Source organism: Acanthochromis polyacanthus, chromosome 1 (genome assembly GCF_021347895.1).
Source record: "Acanthochromis polyacanthus isolate Apoly-LR-REF ecotype Palm Island chromosome 1, KAUST_Apoly_ChrSc, whole genome shotgun sequence".
Classification (NCBI taxonomy): Eukaryota; Metazoa; Chordata; class Actinopteri; family Pomacentridae; genus Acanthochromis; species Acanthochromis polyacanthus.
In genome coordinates this window covers 304,246-331,147 of record NC_067113.1, presented here as the reverse complement: position 1 = coordinate 331,147, position 26,902 = coordinate 304,246, and the positions used below count along the sequence as shown (strand labels likewise).

At 40.7% G+C, this 26,902-nt stretch overlaps 1 protein-coding gene across 4 annotated transcripts in view; it reads right to left on the bottom strand.

Annotated features, from left to right (window-relative positions):
* Window positions 1-1,047: 1,047 nt before the first annotated feature.
* The window catches only part of dennd5b (DENN/MADD domain containing 5B), a 119,149-nt gene continuing 93,294 nt past the window's right edge, over window positions 1,048-26,902 (bottom strand). For 2 of the 4 annotated variants that reach the window (XM_051945289.1, XM_051945293.1), the window contains 15 exons: window positions 24,596-24,746; window positions 22,473-22,563; window positions 20,902-21,033; window positions 18,112-18,264; window positions 17,424-17,505; window positions 17,253-17,334; window positions 15,492-15,620; window positions 14,953-15,074; window positions 13,707-13,852; window positions 12,146-12,264; window positions 10,851-11,038; window positions 8,229-8,311; window positions 6,762-6,888; window positions 6,316-6,490; window positions 1,048-5,023 (listed from right to left, as the gene is read on the bottom strand). In XM_051945289.1, coding sequence (XP_051801249.1) covers window positions 4,840-5,023; window positions 6,316-6,490; window positions 6,762-6,888; window positions 8,229-8,311; window positions 10,851-11,038; window positions 12,146-12,264; window positions 13,707-13,852; window positions 14,953-15,074; window positions 15,492-15,620; window positions 17,253-17,334; window positions 17,424-17,505; window positions 18,112-18,264; window positions 20,902-21,033; window positions 22,473-22,563; window positions 24,596-24,746 — 1,964 coding nt within the window. In that variant the 3' untranslated portion in view covers window positions 1,048-4,839. Of the gene's footprint in view, window positions 5,024-6,315; window positions 6,491-6,761; window positions 6,889-8,228; window positions 8,312-10,850; window positions 11,039-12,145; window positions 12,265-13,706; window positions 13,853-14,952; window positions 15,075-15,491; window positions 15,621-17,252; window positions 17,335-17,423; window positions 17,506-18,111; window positions 18,265-20,901; window positions 21,034-22,102; window positions 22,214-22,439; window positions 22,564-24,595; window positions 24,747-26,902 lie in introns of all 4 variants that reach the window. The other 2 variants (XM_051945294.1, XM_051945292.1) reach the window with 2 other exon arrangements.

Here is a 26,902-nt window from a genome sequence, read left to right as displayed (position 1 = left end):
ATGGGGATGTCCATATAAGAAATGGCATTTACGTGGGAAAAGCAGGTTCAGCTGGTTGTGATGGAGCGCTGATAGAAATGGAAACTGCAGGGGGAGGAGCTTTTATTTCTTCGTCATTGGATAGTAGTTTTATTATATCTGTAGCCAGTAGCACTGCTATCTAAGACATATTTCCTGGAAGGGATAATAAAGCATGTCTATCTATCTATCTATCTATCTATCTATCTATCTATCTATCTATCTATCTATCTATGTCAAGGTCCACTCTACACACACACGTCCCCCCTCACGGGGACATCATGTCACTTTAGCCCATAGACTGTATGATTTAGCCGTGCTAGGAGCTAGCATCAGCCAGAGATCAGGTATTGATGCTCACCTGGACAGAAAGCCCCGCCCAAAGACATCTGATTGAAAGCTCAGTCCATCAAGTAAAAGCCAAAGACTTTGCTTTTCCTTGATGACAATGACAAACGGATAAAGCAATAACAAAATGGAAAAACAAATGGAAAAGTAAAGACAAAGTTTGCCTTTATATTTCCATATTTATTTATTCTTTTATTTATTCTTCTTTATATTTACACATTTCTTACCTTTTTAACAGATTTATTTATTCTTCTATTTATTTATTCCCTTATATTTACAAATATATTACCTTATTTGTTAACAATTTATCATTTTATTTATTCCTCTCTATATTGACACATTTCCAGACTTAACAGATTCATTGACTTATTTTTCTTTATATTTACACATTTATTTCCTTTTCTTTCACAGATTTAGGTTTTATTGTGGCACTCCTGTGAATCCATAGTTGTGCCCTCCTGAAAAGAAACAGAGTACAGTAATCTTGTAAAATGACTACAGTAACTACTAACTACACCAGTAAAAGTCTGGATGCATCAGTAAGACATCACTAACAGACTTTTGACAACTTTTTCTTGTAATGGAGTATTTGTACGCTGTGTTTTAGTACTTTTACATAGTGAATACTTCTCTCCCTACTGCTTAGTGCACACATATAAACTGGACTTCATGGACACAAAATCAACTGACATCTTTAACACACTGGGTGTTTTATTGAAATAGCATAATAAATATCAGAACAGAGCAGTCAGTTCAACCAAAGCACAAAACTATTTATGCTGCAGTGCAGCCGCTGTCAGTAGTCAGGTTCAACAGCACTCGCTGTATGGTAGGTTCACTTAACAAATCTGCCCTGTGAGCAAAGTCTGGGTTGGAAGATCATTCAAGGTGTATGTTCTGCTCCAGGAATCCGCCCTGTAGCCACCAGTAAACAGTTTGTACATAAATACATCCAGGACCAGATGGAGGTATCCCTTACTGTGTTTTGGAGCAGTGAAAGTCCTGCAGGTGAGGTATGAGGGATTAAAACACAGCAGGTGGGAATAGTGGTTAAAGACCAGTAAATTTCCAGTTAGTCCACAGGCTTTACCAACCTCAAAACACCAATGCTGCTGACAGTCAGCCACCAGTTAATACTAAATCAATAAATACATGAAATCAAAACATTCAAAGTAAGTTGTGACTGATATAAATGTCCGTCACAAACTCAATACTGGGATCAGAAATAATACTACAATACAGAGTGCAAATGTCCACTCCCATCTAGGATTCCTTAGAAGGTCACATAGCAGACCTCAGGCTAAATGTCAGCATGCACTAACTGAAATATTTACATCAGAAAGCATCGGTTTCAATGGCAGTAAGTAGCAACAGTAGTAAAATCTCTCATGCAGTCAGTGTTCAAGAAGGAACAAAACATTTTACGAGAAAAAATAATTTCAAACATCTCTGTAGGATGCTGCAAAAATATACAGTGTATTTCAAAGAGTTGAAAGCACAATTCTAGCCTTTCATTGACAAGACCCTGTTCTATCCTTTATATCATGTAGAAAAACTGTCCAATGCATTATTCCTATGCCTGAGGATTACTGAAAAGCTCTTCAAAAGGTTATAGGACAAGTATTTTAAACACAAGACACTCGTGCTCCAAACTACTGAAGTAAAGTTTGCTACTGCTGTTCATGTGAATGGCTGATCTTTTTTGAAACTATATATTTATGATCTATGTTTAAAGATTCCTGTCTGTACTTCAGCCAGGGTCAGGAGGGCTCAGCATTTGAAGAAATGGATGTTTGTTTCAGCATATTGTGCAGCTCTAACAAACTATTTCTAATCTTCTAATATTTTGGGAAATTTATTTCTTTACATTCTTTCTGAGAGATGAGAAGATGGGTCAATGGTTCTGTATGTTTAAGACAACCAGAGGCTCAAAAAAGTTAGATTAGCTCAGCATAAACCTTGGAAGTACAGGAAAATAGCTAGTCTAGCTCAATACAAGCATGGAGTTTTGCATTATTTACAAAATATGTCTTGCTTTTATCATATTTGTAACAGACACAGTTTGTGATTTTACCAAGAAACGTAAGAGCTATGTCTTGGCTAACTGCAGTCACTGACTAGCACAAACTCCAGGAGTCTTTTTGTCACAGCTTGGTTTGTTGAACCAAAACCCACAACTGTATGCAGCAATTTTCATTATTTGGATGCATAGATGGATACCAAACTGTTCTTTGGACAGAGGCAGGTTAGCCTTTGTCTTTGTGCTAAGCTAGACTAACTTCATCTCCATTTTAACACACAGAGGTGGTATTGATCAGTCTGTGTGTTCGAGCATAATATTGAACAATTCCTTTTAAAACAATGCTAAGAATCAATCTTTAAGTATCCTGTACTGTTGCAGGGAAGTCTTGTTCATGCTAATGTCATTTTGTGAAGCTCCTGTTCATACAAGGATAAACATAAAGGGACATTTCAGTGAATCCAGAACTGACAGGTCAAATTCTCTACAAGACATGGATGGTGTAGTATGATGCTGACATTAGATCTGAGTCTACTTCAGTGTTCTCTGCATCCACTAAGAGGATTGCTACCTTGAGGAAAAGTTCAAAGTTTCATTGATGTGATGACAGCTGGGTCACCTCCATGAGAGAGGAGGAGACAGATCAGTCCAGGATGAAGACCACAAGGTGTAGCTGAAGTTGTCTGGAACTTACATTATGCTAGATGTCAAGATTTAGCTGTGAAATGATGAAACTGGGAAACTGTTTCACCAACCAAAAATAAATGAGTGAGGCACACGCAGACACAGGTTTGTATGGCTATCTTTGTGAGGACATTCATTCACTTATTCCCGAGCACCTTAACCACAACTAAAGGTCTTTATTGTCACCCTAACCTGAACCTAGTTCTAACCTTAACCATACAACTAAGTTTAACCCTCAAACAGCCCTTTAAAGGCGAATCAGAATGTGGCCAAGTGTCTTCACTCTGAAACGTAAACTGGTTCTCACAAAGACAGTACATATACAGAACATATCGTTAGAACACTGTGAAAACTTTAAATGGGAAGATTTAAAACTAAATAGGAGCAAAAAGACACACATGAAGTATGACACTCACACACACACATACAGACACACACGCCTGTAGTTTGGTAGGAATGTCCATGCAGCTCCAGGTTCAACTCTTAGCCGCATCAGGAAGATCACTGTGTCCGTCTCCTGGCAGAAAAAATGCGCAACAAGTAGATCTTCAGAGAGGAAAATGAAGGACTCCTGGAGAGCTGCTGACTGCACACCACTGAACATTATTTCCATCACCAGCGCGTCAGTGATTGGTCAGTCTGTTCCTGAGTTCATTTCTTCACTACACACACACAACAGCATGCCCGCTAACGCCAATGCTACACAGAGTGTGGGATCGGTGGTACTAATGATCTAGTACCTACAAAAGGAGGGCGAGGCTACCTACAGCTAGCTCACAGTAAAATGTCTGCTACGACTTTCAAGTCTCCCATCCAGTGCACCGTCACATCCACAGGTTTTACTGTTGGAAACTTTCTAAAGCATGCTTTAAAGTTTTACCCTGACTTTGTTACTTGTAGGCAGCCGCAGAATCACTTTATTTCAGGACAGTATGAAATCATGAGGCAGAAACATGAAACTGCTGTTAACCACATTAGCATCACTGTTTGGAAACGCTGCTTCGTTGTATCTAAAGGTGATGTTCTGTTTGTTTTTAAAATTGAGTCTGATGTACAAACCTGAACCAGCATTTTATCTGTAGTATTTTTGATGTATTTGATGAATCATATCCCTCTGTTGGCCTCATTTGTCACCAGGAACACACACTGAAGTTTATTTTGCCTGAAATACTCGCTGAAGCGCCACATGTGGATTAATCTGCCACTGGATAGTCACAGCAAATGCAGCACTTCCCCTCATTTAAACAGGTAAAGATAAAAACTATGGGAACCTGCTGTTTCAGGAAATTCCTGGGTGCTTTAAATGTCTATGACTTATGGTTTCAGGAGGAATCAGTGGCCATGAACAGGGAAGTCAAAGTACTGAACAACAGTCATTTCCATACTGCACTGAAATAAGCTGAAAACAAATTCAGGAAGCATGTACTGGAATCTACTAATTCCTGATGTACTGAAAAACTGTACACAGTGCTGCATAGTTAATGAAGTAAAACATGATAAATCTCTGGTCGGGCCCTATATAATTAAGGCGTCTTTCAGAACCAGCGGTGGGATACAAATACTACATCCAAACTTGTGGCTGATCTAAAGTCCTGACTTTTCACATGGAGTTGTGGAACTTGCTGCTCTGGCTTCCAAAAGTCAGATTCTTGTCTGTCATCATCCGTCTAATTCCACAGCCAATTGGCGAACAGCGGCCAGAGCAGGGAGAACTTGATGAAGAGGGGTTTGAATAAAAACAAAGAGCGGCCCGTTCATCACTGCTACTGCTAAAGGTCGATGCCTTTGACCAGCGAGGCTTCCAGGGTGATGGGGAAGTCGTGTAATGTCTCCAGGACTCCAATGAGGGCGTTGACAGTGGTGCGGTCTCTGAGCAGGGCTGTGTCCTCGTACATCCGTAAGATCACTGGACATTCCACCAGCAGAGGGAGCCACTGGAGCAGCAGGCGATCTCTGCAGAGCAAACAGTGAGAAAGAAAGACACTGAACCCACAGTACACGTCCTCTGATATCTCAAGTGAACAAAACTCATTTGTGAAGGAAAATATGTATGGTTATGTTACATACAGCAGTGTAAAAGAGATGATAAATACAGTTAAATACAGACACAATGAGAGAATTATCAAGCAATGCCTGGATTCACAAGTCACATTATAGCAAAAAAGAAGTTTTGGTCCAGAGAGCTTCACAAACGTTTTTACATAAAACATAACTCTTTTGGCTGACTGAATGTCCCTCCCAAGAAACCCTAAAAACGCATCTGATATCTCACGCATCGACATTACTTTCCCCCTGAAAATAATCCCCTTCTGCCTTATAATGGTGTACAGGTAACTCTACACTGTGACCTACAAGAAAATGTGCAGATCCATGAAGTACCAGCCTCTGTGGTCACTTTCTGCAGCTCAGCACACCAGCTCACCTACGATTCCGGTTAACTCTGTGAAACTGCTCCACACTACACAATGGCAGGTTTCACAATTAGGGTAATGTAGTCAAACATGTTCTAACAAGAAACAGACTCTGGAGAACAATAATGATACAGGGAGTTCCACACTGCAAGTTGACAAGACGGCTTCTTTAAATTTGTTCACATGAAACTACAGAAGTCCAGATCCAGTGTTTCTGAGACAGTCCTCAGTGCTTTGCAGTTTTAGTTGGAAACTCTTGGTAACGGCGTTGACTGCTGGACTTTGTTACTTGAAGCAGCAACAGTAACATCTGATATGAAGGCTGTCACTAATTTACTTATTTTTACTAAACAACCTGCATATTATTTTCAGGATGAACCTCATATTAAACTAAAAAGAAGAACTTGAAATGATTAAAAACAGCAACACAAACATCCTAGCATCCAAAATAATGTCCCCCTCCACCTTATTTTGTGTAACAAGGTCCAAAAGACCAAAGTATCACATTTGCACCATTTTAAAGTGATTATAAAATATAGTAAACAATAGTAAATACTTTGAATTCATCTTTAAAAATGATTTAATGGTTATTTCAATACTAAAAAAACAGATAGAAAGAGAGCTGTAACGGAGGCAGTGTGAGCCTGAGGGCCAGTGAATAACACAGGGATGAACTGCCTGGAGTGGAGTCACTGATGGGGGGACGTTCCATTTCTTTTACTTCTTTCCCTGTTTGAGAAGCCCATGGTTGTGAATCAGAAGCAGGCCCAGCCTCTGTAACCGTTCATAGAACATCTTAACCATTTTACTCTCCTTCATTCTGCTCACACTGACCTGGCTCCAAGACACACCAGCAGCTGGAACTTCCCATCCTTGCCGATGTTCCTGGGGGTGGAGTTGATGGCGTTGACGTAGTGGCAGAACGACTGGCAGGTCATCCCCAGGGGTTCAGCAGTCTCCTGGAGGTCTCCCATCTGGTCAGCCGACTCCATGTAGGCCACGGCCTTCTCTGTAGAGAGGGGGGACGAGACCAACACCACAAGAATATTCTTCTGATAAATCAGTGATCCTTTACTTCAACCTTTTTACACACATCTTCTTCTGAAAACGGTGATTCAGATTTTTTTGTTAGAAAAAGTACTGACCAAGCAAAAACAAAATTACAATACATGACTAACATGCTATTAGATACATGTCTTAGTGGTCCCTTTACCTTCCAATACATCACCTTAAATGGTTGTTTTTATCAGCAGCAGAGGGTGGTGCAGCTCCACACTTACCCACAAAGTCCCACACAAACACCGTCTTCTGGAAGAGCCGGGCAGACTTGAAGCCATGATGGAAGAACTGCTCCAGAGCTGCAACCAAGCTGTTCTCTCCACACAGCAGGACGGTCAGACTGCCTCTCTGCAGGAGTGAAGACATCAACACGAGAAGCTCACAGAGATGAGCACAAATCTAGTGAACAAAAGCTTCCATTCACTTGTAAAGAGCATGTATAGCATGGCAGTCCTAATGACTCTTACCTCTTCATTTTCTATCATAGAATCTTTGAAACACAAAAACAATTACACATTTTGATTCTTTCAGAGATTTACTATACAGACAGAGTCGGAGGCAGAACCTTCAGCTATCAGCTCCTCTGTTGTGGAATCATTTTGGGTTTGGGAGGCCGACACTCTCTACTTTGAAGATAAGGCTTAACATTTTTCTCTTTGATAAAGCTTATAGTTTGTGCTGCTCAGGATCACCTGAGCCGTCCTTTAGTGATACTGCTACAATTTTAGACTCTCCTCTTTCTCTTTTATCCAGTTATAAACCACCATTACACACCCCTAACATTGTGTCTTCTCTGTCCTGCAATTTGTGTTTGTCTCTGGATCTGAAGCTGCACGTCTCTGATCTGCAGTCGCTGCCATCCTCGATCAAAGAAGTCTTTGTTGTTTTCATATGTATTGTTTGCCTGTTTTCCATTTGCTGTCCTGCTTTCACCACCCCACCCACTCCCCAACCATCCTGAAATGCACATAAAGCAATGACAATATGTCAACTTGGAGCAAGATTATGGTTGTATGTTTGACCACTCTTATGAAAAGAATTGGTGACACAATCTTGTTTCTTCTTCACAGGTTTTTGATAGAGTTTAGGTGTGGACTTAGGGGGATCAGGCAGTGTTGATTAAAGTCACTTTCTTCTACTCAAACTGTACGCTCAGTAAGCTAGGAGTTTCTAAAGAGACAGGATTTTAAAAAAAGAATGGTCAAAATCTGTGAAACAGAAGCTGTGACATTCTGACTTTGAGGCCCTGGTGTGGTCCCTTAAAATATATAACCTTTGAAGTTGATATGCTCCTTATGCTTCAATAATTTGGCCATTCTTCAGCTACTTCTGCTTTAGATAGCTGCTGATGCAAAATCCATAAACAGCAATGTGATGCGCTCTCAGTGCTGAGGGTTTACAGCAGAAGAAAGCCTCGTCTGTCCTCTGTCCCCATGCATCAATCTCCATATCTCTCCTTTATTCTCTCCATCCATCTGACAGAGGACACTTCATCTGTGCTGCATTAAAGTACAGCATCTGTTCTCTCTGCTGTGGCAGTAAACTTTCATCAGAGCGGCCATAAAACACATTTTACAGACATAATGAATACTGATCGAGACAGAGGAATAAAGCCCACTCTGTTTCGAAACAGCAATAAAATGAGTTATTATTAAACAGACACTACTAAAAGTCACATTATATCTCACCTCTTTTTCTGGCTTGTGGAAGTGTTTTATAATGTTGTTAACCGCCTCCCCGATGGCCTCCTGGATTTGGGCTGAAGTTGGTTCTGGAATCAGGAGAACATCTGCATCAGTGTAAGTCTGTGATATGTGACAGTCTCATTAATAACCTAACGTTATTACAGCTGTGTTAACGATGCTGGAACATCCCACACATATCATGTTCCTCTTTTCCTTATAATGTGGTGGCTTCATAAACAAAAGAAGACTCAGTATTTTTTTTAAAATCTGACCTCTTTATTAGAAAATTCTCCATATAATTTACTTCCTGCTGCAGTCTGAAGTGTAGTGGTTGAGTAATCATTATTTGATAGTTATTATGCATATTCTATACACTATTTAAGATCATTTTGCAGTAACTGTTTGAACTTTACTTGTAAAATGAATAATTTTTTAAAAAATGCACCAGTTACTAATTTCTTATATATTATTGTAAAACCATTGCATTAGTGTGCACGGTTACAGACTCAGGCTCTGTCTGCAGTATGAGGCAGTTTGTTTAAATGTAAGACCAGATGCTCATTAAGCAGAACTAAGGCCTGCACTATGCTCAGAACCAGAACTGTCTTATAAACGACAAACGTGAAATTACAAGATCACACAAATGCTAGTGTTGCTTTCTAAGGTATAGTCCCTTCCAAATCCCTTTTTGTTTTTATCACACCATTAAAAGAAATTTAAAGATTCTTGGATCACTTTCTTCTACCACCTAAAAATGCTTTGCAATCATAATAAGAACAAGCCGTGTTCATCCTGATTATATGCCAAGTGTTTCATTATTTTCCCACATAAAGACACGTATTCAGTTTAAATCATTAAACTGGTTTTAGAACGTCGACAGGATCAGTTACTAAGTGTGAACTGACATTTGTAAGATCACATCCAAGCAGCCACTACACAAAGGAGTGACAAAGACATTTATATTGAGAACTTCAGTGTGTCAGAAAAACAAGTTTATCTTCTGGTCTATTGTTTTGGTACTAATTAAACACAACTGAGCTAATTCAGTGAATAAAGAAAAATCACAACTGATAACACAACCTGTTCATATTTTCTAGTAAGGTACTGGATGACTTTGACTAACCCTCTAATCTTCTGTTTTTTTCTGCAAAGTCTACATCTCTCTGAACTAAATTCAACAGTTTCTACATCCAAATCATCAACATGTCTTTTAGATCCTATCCCAACGAGACTGTTCAAGGAGGCTTTGCCGTTAATTAATTCTTCAATGTTAGATCTGATTAATCTGTCACTAGTAACAGGCTATGTACCACAGGCTTTTAAGGTTGCTGTCATCAAAGCTTTACTTAAAAAGCCCATTCTAGATCCAGATGTTTTAGCTGACTATAGACCGATATCCAACCTACCATTTATCTCTAAAATTCTGGAAAGAACAGTTGCAAATCAATTACATGAACATTTACAAAGGAATAGCTTGTTTGAAGAGTTTCAGTCAGGCTTCAGGATGCATCATAGCACAGAAAGAGCTCTGGTAAAAGTTGCTAATGACCTTTTCATAGCATCAGATAATGGCCTGGTTCTCGAGACTTGTTTTGTTGGACCTTAGTGCAGCATTTGATAGAATTGACCACAAACCTTTATTACAAAGACTAGAACATTCTCTTGGCATTAAAGGGACAGCACTGGACTGGTTTAAATCCTACTTATCAGATAGGTTTCAGTTTGTGCATGTCAACAATGAGTCATCTGAGCATACTAAGGTTAATCATGGAGTTCCTCAGGGTTCTGTCTTAGGACCAATCCTGTTCACATTATACATGCTGCCTTGAGGCAATATTATTAGAAAGCACTGTATTAACTTCCATTGTTACGCAGACGACACTCAGTTGTATTTATTTATGAAGCCAGATAAAATTAATCACCTAGCTAGACTGCAAGACTGTCTTAAAGATATAAAGACCTGGATGACCTGTAATTTCTTACTACTAAATTCAGACAAGACTGAAGTCATTGTAATTCGACCTAAACATCTTAGAAACTTGCTTTCAAAGCATATAGTTACTCTGGATGGCATGACATTGGCCTCCAGTACTACTGTGAGGAAACTTGGAGTTATTTTTGACCAGGACATGTCCTTTAACTTACACATAAAACAAATCTGTAGGACGTCCTTTTTTCACCTGAGAAATATTGTAAAAATTCGGAGCATCCTGTCTCAGGGTGATGCAGAAAAACTAGTCCATGCATTTGCTACTTCCAGGCTTGACTATTGTAATTCCTTAGTATCAAGTTGTCCAAATAGCTCTCTCAAACATCTTCAGTTGATCCAAAACGCTGTAGCCAGATGGTTCCCCCACATAAAGAGCCAGGTTCTGCTCAAGGTTTTTTTCCCTGTTAAAGGGTGTTTTTCTTGCCACTGTCTCCTTTGGACTTGCTCTGGGGGGTCAGGCATATGGGTTCTGTAAAACGTCTTGAGACAATTTGACTGTAATTGGCGCTATATAAATAAAATTGAATTGAACTTAAAACCCTACCAGAATACTTCAAATGTCAGGAGGCTACAGCTGTGAGGTTACACCTATCAGGGATGGAAAAAGCTTCATGTGAATCCTGACAGATACTGACTGGATCCTCGTCCAGACAACGATGTGAGGCTGATGCGTCTGGTCTGGGATGGTGAGCGCTGCAGTGGGGGCGTACAGCAGCCTCTCCCAGAATCCTCCTCTCCACTGGGCAGTACCAGTTCTCCAATCAGGACCCTCTCCAGGCTGCCATCATCCACACCTTTACCGAGCCACCGACCACATGGGAACCTGATCGTGACAGACACAACAAAGTACTTCTGATATTCCACATCGACTCACTGGATATTTTTCTTTTCTTTTAGTCCTGGTCTTTACAAAATCTTACAAGACCTGTGTGTCCAGGAGACCCCTGGCCTTCGTCTATCCTGGAAATAATCTAGACTTTCCTTCCTGTCAATTGTGTGTGAATATACACTGCCTGCCCCAAAAAAGTCACACACACTAATATTTTGTTGGACTGTCTTTAGGTTTGGCACTCATTCACTGTGGCATCATTTTGATAAGCTTCTGCAAAGTCATAGCATTTATTTATGTTCAGAGATGCATGTAGCTGAATATTAGGATCGGTTCATATCGCAACGTGTTAATGTCAGGATTCATGACATTATTATGATTATATTATGGTTGTTCAAGAAATGAGAAGCTCCTCACTGCATCAGCTATAGGGTTAAATGTATTCATCACTGCAGTAATTATCCAATGGAAAGATATTAGCTATTTGCTTAATTAAATCCAAGTGGCGACTTTTTTTGTATATTAATAATTAACATAACGTCTAATAAAGTCTGATATTTTGTATTCTGCTATTCAGCTTCACAACTATTAGTGAATAACATCGCTGCAGTAATTAATTTATTCAAACTTAATTTAAACTTGAGAGATCATTCAGGAGTGGTCTTCTTTTCAAAGACATCAAGTCAATTTACAAACGCAACAACGAAGAGAATAACAGACATGTTAAAGGAGAGAATGTGTTACTACAGCTGGTAAAGTCACAACATTTCAATGTAATGTTGCTGAAAGATAATTTCTAAGATAAAACAGGATATTCAGGATGTCAAAGTCTTGAATATTTGAAACTGATGCTGAACTTGTACATGTTGAAAAACAAAACCAAAAATGAGCTGTTGAAATCTTGAAGAGATGAATTCCATGGCAAAAAATCCATTTTCATCTCTTTAACGGAAGACAAAAAAGTGTTAGAAATTCACTGCTTTTTAAATTTCATAACTTAATGAGTCAAAGGTATTTCGTGGATAACTTTGGAGTGACAGAAATCTAACTCATGAAGTGACAGCAGCGTAGGAACAAATGAGAGACATGCCCTCTGCTCACCTGTAGGTGTGTCCTGTGATCTCATTGCGCACCATGACACAGTCCACCAGCCATTTAGCCAGGAGCCCAGCGTTATCATGACCCAGCTGCACTGTGGTCAACTTCCCCAGATTCTGAACCTGAATACAGACACAAACAGCACAGAACATCCTGTTGATTTCATGAAATTTACCCGGTATTATTCCGTTATTAACACTGTGATGCTCCCACAGATGTGAATGATTGTATTTGACAGGTTAAAAATATTCCGTTTAAGTTTTCATTTTCTTGTAGTTTTCTACATTTAGTTACATTAAAGATCGATCTTTCCTCTACTTGGCAGTTGTAAGCTCATAATTACAGTACAGATAGAGAATGAATGTGTTGCGGATGCAACACATTCTAGCAGGATAACAGAACAGCTGTGACCAAGTCCAGACTAAAGTCAAACCAGAATGTCTACTGGAAAAGAAGCGCTTTTATAGAGATAGAGGGAGATGATGGGGGATGGAGGGAGTAAATCTGGGACTTGGTCTAACCTTGAACATGGCGGAGATGTGCGTATGAGGCCTGAAGGCAGACTGATGGAGATGGAAACACTTGTTAACATAATGTATGGCAGTGTGGAAATCACACATTCAGCAAATCATCCACCATCCACACAGGAAAACACAGCAGTGCAAACATGCAACAGCACAGACGTGCAGAGTGACAGGAGGACAGCAGGACATTGGTGTCTTCTCCTGGATGTCACCCTTTGCCTAAGTTCAGACTATACAATATTGATCAGGAAGGAGGAGAGAGAAACTGACCTCCAGACACAAGAAAGTCAGCAAACTGTAGAGGACCAAGTGATGTGTAGAGACTGATTATCTGCTCAAGCTTTTGCTCCGATATTACTGAGTCACAGTTATTGTACCAAAGTTATTGTACCAAGTAGAAATGATGCACAAAACAACAGAAAACGATGTTGTTCTCATTGGTGAACCTCCTCTCAGCCTCCAGGAACGATGCTGGGCTGTGTCGTCATTTTAGGAGTGGCCAGACTACATTTTAAAACTCAAATGCTCAAAGCATTTTTAATGGGAAAACGAGAGGATAAAGTAGTGAAAATATTTTCTTTGATTGTTATAAAACCCTCAAAATGAGCCTTCATATGATTAGAACTGAATCCCTAAGGTACAACAACATTTTAGAAAAATCAGAAGTGCCCTATCAAGTAACACTGCAAATAAGATGTACAGAGCAGACGAAAGCAAGGCTGAAGATTTAAATATGTTCACCTTATGTTTTCAAACTTTAACCATGTTTAACATAGATACCTGACATCATAGCAGTATATTATTAAGAGAAAATCACAGGAATGTCCCCTTTACTAACCTTCAGCCTTCTATCTTTATTTAAAATAAACCTGACTCATGGTGAATAAATGCAACAAATAAAAAATGTCTGCACTGCTCTTTTAAACAGCAACATGCACATGTGATGTTTTTACAGGCAGTGAAACAAACATTCTAAATACAGACAAACCAAAGCCACATCTCAGTGTGGTGCTCAGCTTGTCACAGTTCACAGCACTCACATCGAAGGTCATCTCCAGGACGTTCTTGGGGATCTGCATGATGCCTGAGTCTCCCAGCTCTCCTGACACACACACCCAGGGGTTGGAGGTGGTCATGGCGTTGCTCAGCTTCTTAATAGGGATGATGACAACTCTGTATGGGATCACTACAGGGACAAACAACGTATGAGATTAGAGAAATAAACACTAACATCCTCATTAGACTCAGTCTAGTTTGTCTAAGTGGGCCAATTTGATGACAGTTTGAGGCAAACACAGGGCAGCAGAAAGAAAACGGTAAGAGATCAGTGAGAAGAGCAGAGGAGGAGGTGAGCTCACCATGTTTCAGACATGTTTGCTGGTACTGCATGTTCATTTATCTGAATGAAAGGGTCTCAGCACTCACTGAGCTGAATAATACATTATGTTTAAATCCTAGAGTAAATTGTACATATACTATAATGGTTTATTCATACTAATTGCAGAGCCCGCTACTGATCCATAATTAGCTTCATCCATCACATAACTGACACCAACTAAGTAACTCAGAAAGAAAATGAGTGGAAGCAGAAGATTCACTTTAGATATTCATTACTTACCTGCTTCATCACACATAGGCACTGATGAATTTCAGTGTTAAATTGTAATCGACACATGTTACTAGTTGATGGTGTTATCAGGAGACAAGTGATTTCTTTTCATAATAATGCTACAGACACAGACTTAAGAAACCATTTCCAGAGTTTTAAAATGGAGAATTCATCCCTTTGCTTTCTCAGAGCAGGCCTAGCACAGCACCAAGTGAAGGAAATGTAGGATTGTCAGTGTCAGAAAGCTACAGAACCCTCCTTAACCTGACAACAGATGGGTCTAGGAAGAATCGATGTTTCTGAGACTCCAGGACAGTCCAAAAAGCAATTTTGTAAGGGTACACTGGCCCTTTTACGCTCTACTTTATTTTCATTGACAAATAAGTTGGTCCCTGAGTGCTGTCTAGGACAACATTTGATTTGATTAATAAGTCTTTAACCTACATGGCCTTGCCAAAGTAACTAAGCTTGAACTGTGTTGAATTTGCTTTGTGGAGCTAAAAAAAAATCTGAAAATAATCTGACCACCTAAAATAAGTCTGGCTTTTCTGGTAACCCTGTGCTGTGGAACATGCTCACGTTTAGCCTGTGACGTGTTTCTGTTCTAGTAAAGCAAGAGAAGATTAACTGTGGCTGAAAAGAATTTAGAGATGACGTGAGGCTGATGGAGAACTTACTAATGGTGGTGAAGACGCTGGTGAAGCAGAAGTAATCAACGGCATTAAGAGAGAGCAAGTGGTAGAGGAACTGCTCCTTCTCCTCCTCACAGCGCAGGAAGGCATAACGCTTGTACAGTTTCCTGGAGACAAAGTCAGATCAGTTTCAAATCTAGATAAATACTACAAACCATCAAGACCACGGTCTCTGATTAGTTTGTCTGGGAGTCAAATGTCAAAAAAATATGGTGTAATTACACACTTGCCATTCATAAAAACAAAATAATGTTTTATTATTTGGTAAGAAAACAATTTGGTTGAAAGAGTGTGCATACAACTGACATGAGACTTGTTATGGACATAAACCAGTCTCTGTGATAGTCAGTAGGCATCAGTCATTACTATCATTTTCAATTCAGAGATGGCTCAGATGAAGGCTAGCTTTCTGCTAAATGCTAACACTGATGCTGTGTGCCGCCCTTATAAATAATATAAACAAGAGAAGATTAGTACAGCTTCATCTGAACGTGGGAATCAGTGACATCTAGGAAAAAGCTCACTTGGTCAAGGCTTGTCGCGACAGCAGCTGTTTGAGGTGCTGGGAGAGCAGTTTCTTCTCCAGGGACAGACGGATCCAGGCTCTCGCTCGGCCCACGTCTGTCTTAATCTCTGACATGTTCTGAATATGTCTGAAGAAACAGATAATACGTGGACAGACTGACGATACGATTGAAAAAAGAAGGTTCACATTTCACAGAAGCTGAAGCTGAAAACATATGATCTGCTTCATACTCAAACTGCTGACTCCTAAACCATTTTTCATTTGTTTTCACCCAACATAGCAGGAAGCTAGCTGGCAACAAGCACAACAGCTGCACCTGAAGGAGTGTGTTTATGTCCAGCTAAGCCACCAAATGACCTCAGAACTTCAGTTCTCTCTAGTAATTTCCTCTTATCGCTCTGCTTTTTGCTCTGGTCTGTGTGCAGACTGTTTGTGTGACTAATATAGAAGATTCATAAATGGAAACACGTTTTTGAAGGGGAACACTGTCAGTCTGCATGTGTACAGCGTGTTTGTGAAGTATTCCAGGTCGTTCATACAATCTGCTGTAAGATAGTACAACATCAGCATCACTGGCTGAAGTTTAACCGGATTTATATCATATTATCAGCATCATCTCTAACCAGAAGAATATTTGCACAACAACTTTTGCAGTGCTGCATCTTGCACGTTTACATTTATTTTAGAGGCCACTTTGTAGTGCTGTTGTTTACAGTGTATTCATACTGCATTTGTTCATCTTCATTTCTCATCCTTGTACTTATTGTACATATTATTATTGTCATCAATATACATACACATCAATAGGAAGCATAATGAGGTAAATAACATTAAGCTGTGGAATACAGGTTTTGAAAAAAGAAGCTGACCTACTGTATTAGCAGCTCTTGTTTGCTATGAACCACTGATGTCCTGACAACTATTACTGGACTACTCTGATACTGAAGAAAACATAAAAACATCCTGCTGCCCAGGCAACGGCAGGAGTTAAAAAGACATTTTTCTATGATTTCTATGCCAGTTTATGGAAGTTTGTTTTTGATGGACATGGTGATAATGATATCCTGGGTGAGCCTCTAATCTAAAAATGAGTATCACACATCGTCTGTGTTGACAATTGACTGACCTCTGACTAACGTGAAATGCCTCAGTGAGTTGTGTTTTACTGTCACTGCTGCAGCAGTTTGGTCGGTGAACCAAACTTAAATCATGAACATCCTTTTCACACAGTATCTTTGTGCACCAACTGAGCATCAAGCATTCAGAAAACTGCTACCACTTCCATTAAAAGTTGCTTGACATGTAACAACCAAACCAAATCCATTTCTGCCAATCCCACAATTGAAAACTTGCTACCCTGGGCAAAATCCCTTCTAAGTCTTTCCTTTGACTTCATACACAAACATTCAACCTTTAAAGTTCAGTGTCAGCATCTGAGACCCTGGATACTTCTAGCTCTCCTGTGCACATCCCTGGAATTACATGATCACAGCTGCATCTGTACTTTTTTTTACAGGCATGTTGCATGATTTAACACTGCAGTGATCACACAGAAGAGCATTCTTTAGTCAAAGGAACACAGCCTCCATACTCTTTACTTTCTCCTTCTGTGTTAATCTGAGCGTATGCTCTGAGAATTACGTCACACACAAAATGCATACTGCATAATCTGAGGTAGCAGAACCTTGTTCTTTCATACTTGGAAGCTGAAGATTTCTGATAACACCATTTCGATTTACCAGAGGCCAGCAGCACATACCTCATATCCTGAAAGAGAGACACACGTAGAGACGGCACCGCTACACAACAATCAGACTTTCTCCTCTCAGGGACGTTAGACACTGCAGAAAACAAGTACAGGACATGATGAATCTGGTAGCCCTTAAATGTGTGTTAGTGGAAGGAGTGTGTTTTCGTGTGTGTGTGTTACCTGGTGATTCGCTGTGCTGCTGCTCCAGTTTTTCCTCACGAGCCTGGTAGTGCAGCAGGTGGGACCATAGCGCTGACTTCCCCTGAGAGATGAGTGTGTGTCAGAAAGCAAAAAGTCTCATCAAACACACAACAATGGATAATGGTTCTCATGAAACAACAGATTATACACACCCCAAGAGGATTCATCAGGCAATAACTTCTTAACCACAATGTCCAGTACTGTCCAACTCCTGACACATCTTGTGTCCATGATTTGATCACATTTGGTTCATTATAAATCTGCTAAAGAAAACTGCAACACATGTGCTGTAGTTTTTAAATTGTTTCTCTGTGTGTGTGTGTGTGTGTGTGTGTGTGTGTGTGTGTGTGTGTGTGTGTGTGTGTGTCCATGTTTTTGCTATATTGTGGGGACCATATGTCCCCACAACTGTAGGAAAACCGAAAACTATGTCACTTGTGGGGACCTCATTTCGGTCCCCACAAGTTTAAACAAGTGCAAAAAAAAAAGTAAAAGTGCAAAAACGTTTCTTTAGGGTTAGCCATTGTTTTGGTTAGGGTTAGGGTTTGGTTAAGGTTAGGGGTTAGATATGAATGGGAGTCAATGGTATGTCCCCACAATGATAGCAAGACACACACACGTGTGTGTGTGTGTGTGTGTGTGTGTGTGTGTGTGTGTGTGCGCCGACCTGTTTGACCTGCAGGCCATGGCTCCAGATTCTCTCCAGTAGGTCACACAGGCTGGCGATCAGAGTGTTCTCCTCCAGTCCGGTGATGTTGGCCTCACCGTGGCCCAGCTCTACCGCCTCCCGGCCCATCTTCTCCACCAGCATACGCTTGGTCTGGTCACACACATACATTTTTATGATTACAGCAACCACTAGTGTTACTACTGCACATATAGCTTGTATTTTGCATACCTTTCACAAACCTTGCCTAAATATATTGGTGTATTTGTAAGCAAAGCAAACTAATGTTCAAAAAAGGCATCCCTTTTTTCTCCAAAATGACCACGAATGCTCTCAGGTTTGATTGGCTAAGGACCAGTTATTTATTGTGATGCGAAGTAAATAAACGAATGAAAACCACAAATAATCAGCATAGTCCAAGAATGTGTATTTTAACATCTAAACTATAAACAACAAACAGCTACAGCTTGACTTCAACAATGGACTGTTTCAAATAACAGCAGCTCAGCAGAGCTCAGAATTCTCGAATATGTCTCAGTGCAGACTAATATACACTATCTGTCTTTAGTTTGGACACCTTCTCATTTAACAGTTTTTCTTTATTTTCAGGCTTCCATTGTAGATTCTCACTGAAAGCATCAAATCTATGAACACATCTAGAATTATGCAGCAAACAAAAAAGTGTGAAATAACTCAAAACATGTTTTATATTTCACATTCTTCAAAACAGCCACCCTTTGCTTTGATTACTGCTTTGTAAACTTTTGATATTCTCTGGATGAGCTTCATGAGGTAGAACCTGAAATGGTTCTCCAACAGTCTTGAAGGAGTTCCCAGATGCTGAACACTTGTTGGTCCTTCTGCCTTCACTCTGTGGTCCATCTCATCCCAAACCATCTGGATTGGGTTTAGGTCAGGTGATCTCCAATCCAGGTCATCTCCATCATCTCCTTCTTGGTCAGATAGTCCTTCCACAGCCTGGAGGTGTGTTTGGGGTCATTGTCCTGTTGGAGAATAAATGATGGTCCAACTAAGCCAAAATGGATGGGATGTCATGTTGCTGCAGGATGCTGTGGTAGCCATGCTGGTTCAGGGTTCCTTCAGTTTGGAATAAATCCCCGACAGTGACCATCACACCTCCTCCTCCATGCTTCATGGTGGAACCATGCATGTAGAGACCATCATACCTCCTCCTCCATGCTTCATGGTGGAACCATACATGTAGATACCATCATACCTCTTCCTCCATGCTTCGTGGTGGGAACCATGTATGTAGAGACCATCCCTTCACCTTTTCTGGTCTCACAAAGACATGGCGGGTGGAACCAAAGCGCTCACATTTGGACTCATCAGTCCAAAGCCCAGATCTCCACTGGTCTAATATCCATTCCTGGTGTTTCTGGGCCCAAACTAATCTCTTCTGCTTGTTGCTTTTCCTTAGTAGTGGTTTCTGTTGGGCCATAAAGACCTGATTGGTCAGTCTCCTCTGAACAGTTGATGTAGAGATGTGTCTGCTACTAGAACTCTGGGTGGCATTTATCTGGGCTCTAATCTGAGCTGCTGTAAAACTGGACATTTGTGAGGCTGGAGACTCAGATGAACTTCTCCTCAGCAGCAGAGAAGACTCTTGGTCTTCCTTTCCTGGGCGGTCCTCTTGTGAGCCAGCTTCGTCGTAGAGCTTGAGGTTTTGGCGATTGCATTTGGGGATACATTCAAAGTTTTTGCAGTTTTCTGGACTGACTGACCTTCAGTTCTTAAAGTAATGATGGACTGTCATTTCTCTTTAGCTGATTGGTTCTTCCATAATATGGATTCTAGCAGTTGTCAAATAGGGCTGTCGACTGTGGACCAACCTGACTTCTGTACAACACAACTGATGGTCCCAACCCCATTCAGAGGACAAGAAATTCCACGAATGAACCTTGACAAGGAACACCTGTGAAGTGAAACCACTTCAGGTTCAACCTCAGGAACCACACTGAGAGAAGGCCAAGGGTTTGCAAAGCTGTCATCAAAGCAAAAGGTGGCTACTTTGAGGAATCTAAAATATAAAGCATATTTAGAGTTATTCTATAATTCTACAAAAAGTAGTAAACATGTCGAAAAAACACTGAATGAGAATGTGTTGCCAAACTTTTGACGGGTAGTCTATATTTCATCTTTCCTCACCAATTGCTCTTGTTATGCTATATTGTTACACCAAATAACCTCAATTTCCTCAGCATAGCAATCGCTAAACACGGTTACATGTTTGTGGTTATTGCAAACATAATGTGTGTGCTATGCGTAAAGCACCACTGTTTATTGGTCGGACAGATGAGTGGGTCTAGCATTTTAGATGAAGAAGTTTAATTCTAGACAAACTGAAGTCTTTAAGAGCGTTCTTTGGCTTCTGGATGTTCTTTTGTCTGATATGTGCTGTGAATGGTTGTGCCACTCTCATGTTCTGGTTCTGCTTTTAAATGATGAGAAAAACTGTAATTTCTCATTTTCTGCAGCCTGATAGAACTAGTCAGATAAAAACATGAGTAAAATATTGTTTTTAAAGTAATTGTTCTCCATCTCGTCTATGTGGTTCTGCTGTTGAATTACGTTTCTGTAAATAGCAGTAACAGGTCTTCATGGTGCTTTTTTTTAACCTCATGGGAGTCTTTTGTAATCATGTGTAAGCAATATTTTGAGTTTGAACCACACAGTCTGTGAGTGTCTGACTATAGCATCAGGAAACCGGTGAATGACTGCACTAATCAATCACAAGTCATTTCTATTTGCAGCAACATGTCGGTTCACCTTCAAACGACACTCCTTGAGCAGCCCCTCCACAAACTTCCAGTTGGTCTGGGCAATGACGGCAGGAGAGAGGTCAGACAGTTTGGGCTGTCGCAGGTTCTTTCCTAGGCTGCGGGCCTCCTGCATGTACTTCTGAAGATCAGACAGAGCCAGTTAGTGAGCTCTAGAGAAAATGCTTTTAAAATCTCAGTGAAAATGAGAAAGCTTTAATAAATTTTCTGCCAGTTTTTGGACCTGAATTAATCCACATATTCTAAAAGTTAAGACATTAGTCCTCAGTGCACACACACACACACTGCTGCTATTTCAAAAAATTTGAGTTGTTTCTCATTATCCACTAACCCATTACCCTAACCGTCACAACTTGTTGTAATTATTATCTAAATTAATTATCAATGCACTGCATTGGATTGTGTGTATTATGACAGACTGTGTCTTTTCCTGTGAGGAAGACAGGAAAAAGTATTACACAAAGGGTCCTTTACAACGGGTGTGTGATGGGGTGTGCTGGAAGGATAGCAGTGTTCCCCCTGCAGCTATAAGAAAAGTTTCACAGCTCAAAAATAATGTGTCACAGATCAGACAGATTTCCTTTAAAAAAAGACATCTGTCCTCTGCTTTTTAGTTTTCACCTTTCAGCTCAGAGAAATTTCAAGATCTGGTCATACAAGCATTCATAAGAGTGACATTTTCCTCCCAAGGGAAGGGGAAATAAATATCGTCTAAGTCCAAACAGTCTTGAGATGTTTGAGATCTCTCCCATTTGTGTGTGCATTGAAACATCTGTCCACACAACACTATTCCATCATGTAGGGATGGCCTGCTATTGTCTGGAAAACAACATGGAATCAGATTAGTGGCTGACTTGTTTGTTAAAAGAATCCATGTTTGATATACCTGCTCTTTGACTATAATTTTACAAAGCCGCTGCTCAACAAGTGTTTGCTGTCGTATTAAAGTACCGTTGCCAAAGTACTTTCTTGTGTCTCCTAGTCAGCCAAGACTGAAATCTTATAGAATACAATTTAAAACAAATCTACCACTGATGAGTTGATGGAGAAGTACTAGGGATGAACTGTGAGAGAGTTTACAATGTTCAGTGCAGGGAACTGAGAGTGTAAAGTGTAGAGGAAAAGGTGGAGGTGGGGGTAGATGCAGAGTCTGTAAAGGATTCCAAAACACAAGCAGCTCCTGCACATACCAGGCAGGATGCAGAGGCAGATTTTTTTGGCGGTTTGACAGGTGGAGGGGACGCATTGTCCCACTCCCAAAATGCCATGGAGTTCTGCAGGACCAGACAGCCCTCCACCTGCTGATGGAGGAAGAGTGGTACGACCCAACCACCAGGCACAGCACAGAATGGAAAAAAACAGAAGGCAGCATGCACATAAAGTCTTGACTGAGGATGCAAATGAAACAAAGAAAGCTCAAACAAACTGACATGAACTTTGCAACAGAACAAAAAGAAGAAGAGACAAAAACTAATAAAGACGTGACATTGGTCAAGAACAGAGGAGATGAGGGGGCATTCAGAGGGCAGGGTACAGGATGGCTGTCAGGAGGTTGTCTACCTCTTTCAGGTCGTTATCCAGGTTCAGATGCTCGGTTTGTTGCTTGTGGCGATCTTTTTTGCGCTGAGCTGTAGCTGTCCTGTGAGACCACCTGCATACCAAACACCATGTGATTAAAATACTTTCACATTAAGACTCTAACAGCCCCAGAATTTATTTGAGGTTCACAAAAACATTGGCCTCTAACTAGAGAAGAATGCTTTCAAAACATTTCTTCTTCATGATCCAGCAGTTAAATGCATCTTAAAGGAACAGTTCACCATTCGTTACCATGGAAAAGCAAAATAACTCACAGAAGACATTTGGTTTTACGTCCTCCTTGGTTTGAGACAGTGAGAGATGTTAATGATGGGTAATGATATTATTATTAGCAGAGGATTAATTAGATTTAAATTTTTACAGAAAAACACGAAACTTCTAACGTTCCCATAGGAAAAGTAAATTGTACTTTGGTTGAAAATTTAAACTTATATTTAACTCTTTGGAAAATGAAGTACTTGAAATTGGCTAATAACCAGTAACTCACATTTGTACCAGTTGCACAAAGTGGCTCAAGCCCCACTTTTACCCTACTTAAAGAAAAAAAAGCTAAAATCTGGCAATCCTGCTGTCAGTTCTTGTCCAGTTAGTATACTGCACAGTATGTCATTATAATAAGAACTTTCCTAGAATTTATGAGCAGATGTGTCAAAACCAGAGGACAGGGTTTCTTTTGTCAATGCAGCAAGCTTTTGCAGCTTTCTCTTTGAGCCACATGTGAGGACTGATATCAATCTAATCTGTGTGTGAAAACCAGAGTCAGGAAGCTGTTAGCATAGCTTAGCATAAAGACTGGAGCAGGGAGAAACTGCTAGCCTGGCTCTGTTCAAAGCTCAAAGCTACTCTGATAGTGCTTTCAACACAATCCAGCCTTCTCTGCTCAGGGCGAAGCTTGAGGGAGCGGGAGTAGACTGTCACCTGGCTGCTTGCATCATCAACTACCTCACCAACAGACCACAGTATGTGAGGCTTCAGGATTGTGTTTCTGATGTAGTAGTCAGCAGCATGGAGGTCAACAGGGGACGGTGCTCTCTCCCTTTCTCTTCATCCTGTACACATCGGACTTCCACTACAACTCTGGGAGCTGCAACCTCCAGAAATTCTCAGATGATACAGCCATTGTTGGGTGTGTGTCTAATGAGGACGAGATGGAGTACAGGACAGTCATCTCTGACTTTGTCGACTGGTGTGAGCGAAACCATCTGCAGCTCAACGCCAGTAAGATGAAAGAGATGATCATCGACTTCTGCAGGAGGAGGACACCTCAGACTGCACCGGTGAACATCCAGGGTTTGGACATTGAGATGATGAACTCATACAAATACCTGGGTGTTCACCTCAACAACAAACTGGACGGGACACACAATACAGAGGTCCTGTACAAGAAGGGCCAAAGTCGTCTCCACCTGCTGAGGAGACTGAGGTCCTTTGGAGTGTTCAGGACTCTGCTCCGGACATTCTATGACTCTGTGGTAGCGTCTGCTGTTTTCTATGCAGTGGTGTGTTGGGGAGCAGGGAGCACTGACAGAGACAGAAAGAGACTGAACAGACTGGTGAGGAGGGCCAGTTCTGTGCTGGACTGTTCCCTGGACTCCATAGAGGAGGTGGGTGAGAGGAGGATGTTGGCAAAGCTCACATCCATCAGGGACAAGCCCTCTCACCCACTGCATGACACTGTGGAGTCTCAAAGTAGCTTCTTCAGCAGCAGACTGAGACACCCACCCTGCAAGAAAGAGTGCTATCGCAAGTCATTCATTCCAGCTGCTATAAGACTTTATAACATCAGCATCACTGGCTGATGTTAACATAAAATTGGACTCTATCACATCATCCTTTATCACATAATCTGCACAGTTCTTGCACTATTTGAACTTTCTTGCACCTCACATCATTCCATAAGCCACTTTTTCCTCCCTTCACTCTTGTGCATATTGTAAATATTATTATGATGATTATAACTATATTGTTGTTTATTGCTGCTCAATGTATGCTGTAACATGGGAAATTTCCTCTGACATGGGGAGTAATAAAGATTATCTTATCTTATTTCCTGTTATAGTAACTTGTAAAATGCTGGTGCTCACTTGTTATTGGTGGGTCCAGTGTTGAGCACATCAGCCTGTAGTTTGGGGAAGAAGCCCTGCTCGTGCTTGCCCTGACCAATCTTCATGTCCAGCAGGTGCGGGTGGATGGCCGTGTGGTCGATCTTCATCAGTCGCTGCTCCATGGCCTGAACTGAAGAGGATACAGAATAGATTCAGACAACATTACAAAGAGGTCATAGGGCCGTGTTGTTACAGTTATTACAGAAAGAAAATGTAACATACAGAGGGCATCTTCATATTTTGAAGAGTGTGGGCACCTTGAACAGTAAAGCCTGACAAGCTGCTGTATTTTACAAACAAGACTTGTGGCACAAACAAGTCCTAACTTTATCTATCTTGGCTTGTGTGAAGAAATCTTAACCCCAAATATTGTCAAAGATGGAGTCCTGCTATCATTCAGCTGCCTGAATTTGTCTGTACGATAACTGCCTCTGGTGGTGTGTGTCTGCAGGATAATACATCAAGGTCACTGAGCGTCTGTCTGTTTAACAGAACTGAAGAACGTAATGATATCCTAAATTATAAAGCAAGAATGCAACAATGTGTGTGATAACATGCACAAAAGTGCAATGAAAGAAAGGTAAAGCCAGACCATTGGTCAGATATAAAAAAATACACGTGTCGCCAGGATAACCAACACATCCTTTTATTTTAGCTGCAGTTTGTGAATGCAGCCAAAGAGACTGCCATGGAATGAAGAACAAGACTGGATAAGCATGAACAAAATAAGTCTCTCTTTCACACACACACACACACACACACACACACACACACACACACACACACACACACACACACACACACACACACACACACACACACACACACACACACACACACACACACACACACATGTTTGTACTTCTATCTTAGTGAGGACATCCATAGGCGTAATGCATTTCCTAGAGCCTTACCCTAACCTTAACCATCACAACTGATTGCCTAAACTTAATCCTTACCTTAACCCTAACCAAACCTCAATTCATACCTGTTCTCTAAAAACAAGTCTTCACCCTCAAACATGGCTGTTTCAAAGTGAGGACCGGCCAAAATGTCCTCACTTTGTAAAAATGTCCTCACTTTGATAGTTAAATGCAGAAAATGGTTCTCACAATGTAGCAAGTACAAGAACACACACACACACACACACACACACACACACACACACACACACACACACACACACACACACACACACACACACACACACACACACACACACACACACACACACACACAATACGCTGTGACATCTGCTCATTTTCCAAGAAGAGAAATCTGGCTGGACTTGCAAACACATTGTTTACATTATAAATCACAGGATGAGATATAATACGCTTTCATCCTGTCATCTCTCTGAAGTCTCAGATTCATTCATTACTTCCTCACTCCGCCTGGAGACCCACATCTTTTCACTCGGTTACTTCGTCTGTTTAAACATCTCCCACAGCACCAACAGGAAACACTCCATCCTAATTTGGTGTTTGTCATACTGACTCTGCTTGTTGTCAAACGGTCTGGGTCGCGTTAATCTTGTTTTGTGTCTGACTAAACTCCTCAGACAGAAGCTGCAGCATTAGTGTGAGCTGTGGAGTGAGCGGAGGGAAGGGTCGTATTGTTTGACTAATTGGGTTCATACATGCACCATCGCCCCCAAATGAGCTCATCCTCACCAGTGAACGCTTTACATTGCTCGGCCCATTAGCCAGAAGTAGTGCAGGCTGCAGACAGACATCATATGCACGGGTACACACATCAAAAAACAATGGAGAGCATGCAGGAAACCGATCTGGGTGAAATAATCTGAGATGACATGAAAAGATCAGAAACAATCTCCTCTCTGGGTTGCAGTGCATAAAATGGTTCTGCCTTACTGTACTGCTCTCATTCTCATATTTCCTGTCTGTCTATCCTGCACTTCATGAATAACAGCAAAAATGCTAAAAATAACCTTAAAAACAAACTCCTGTGTGTGGGTTCAATTTGCGTTAGTAAATGCTGACAGAAAAGTGACGTTCCCAAAGAGAATTTAGACCAGCTCTACTTGCCATCATGCTGTTTTTGTGAACTGTCTGAAGTCTGCTGAAAAGCAGGAAAACCATTATTTAAGAATTCTTCAGGATGATTACTGAATGGAAATGCAACTCAGCTAGGTTAGTTAGCTTTTAGCAGTAAACAATGTGTTATTTTTCTCTATTATGATTACATTTGGCTACAGGCATATTTAAATGGTGGGAAAAAGTGATATGATAAATATTAAATAGCTGTAACTCAGTCTCTGGTTTG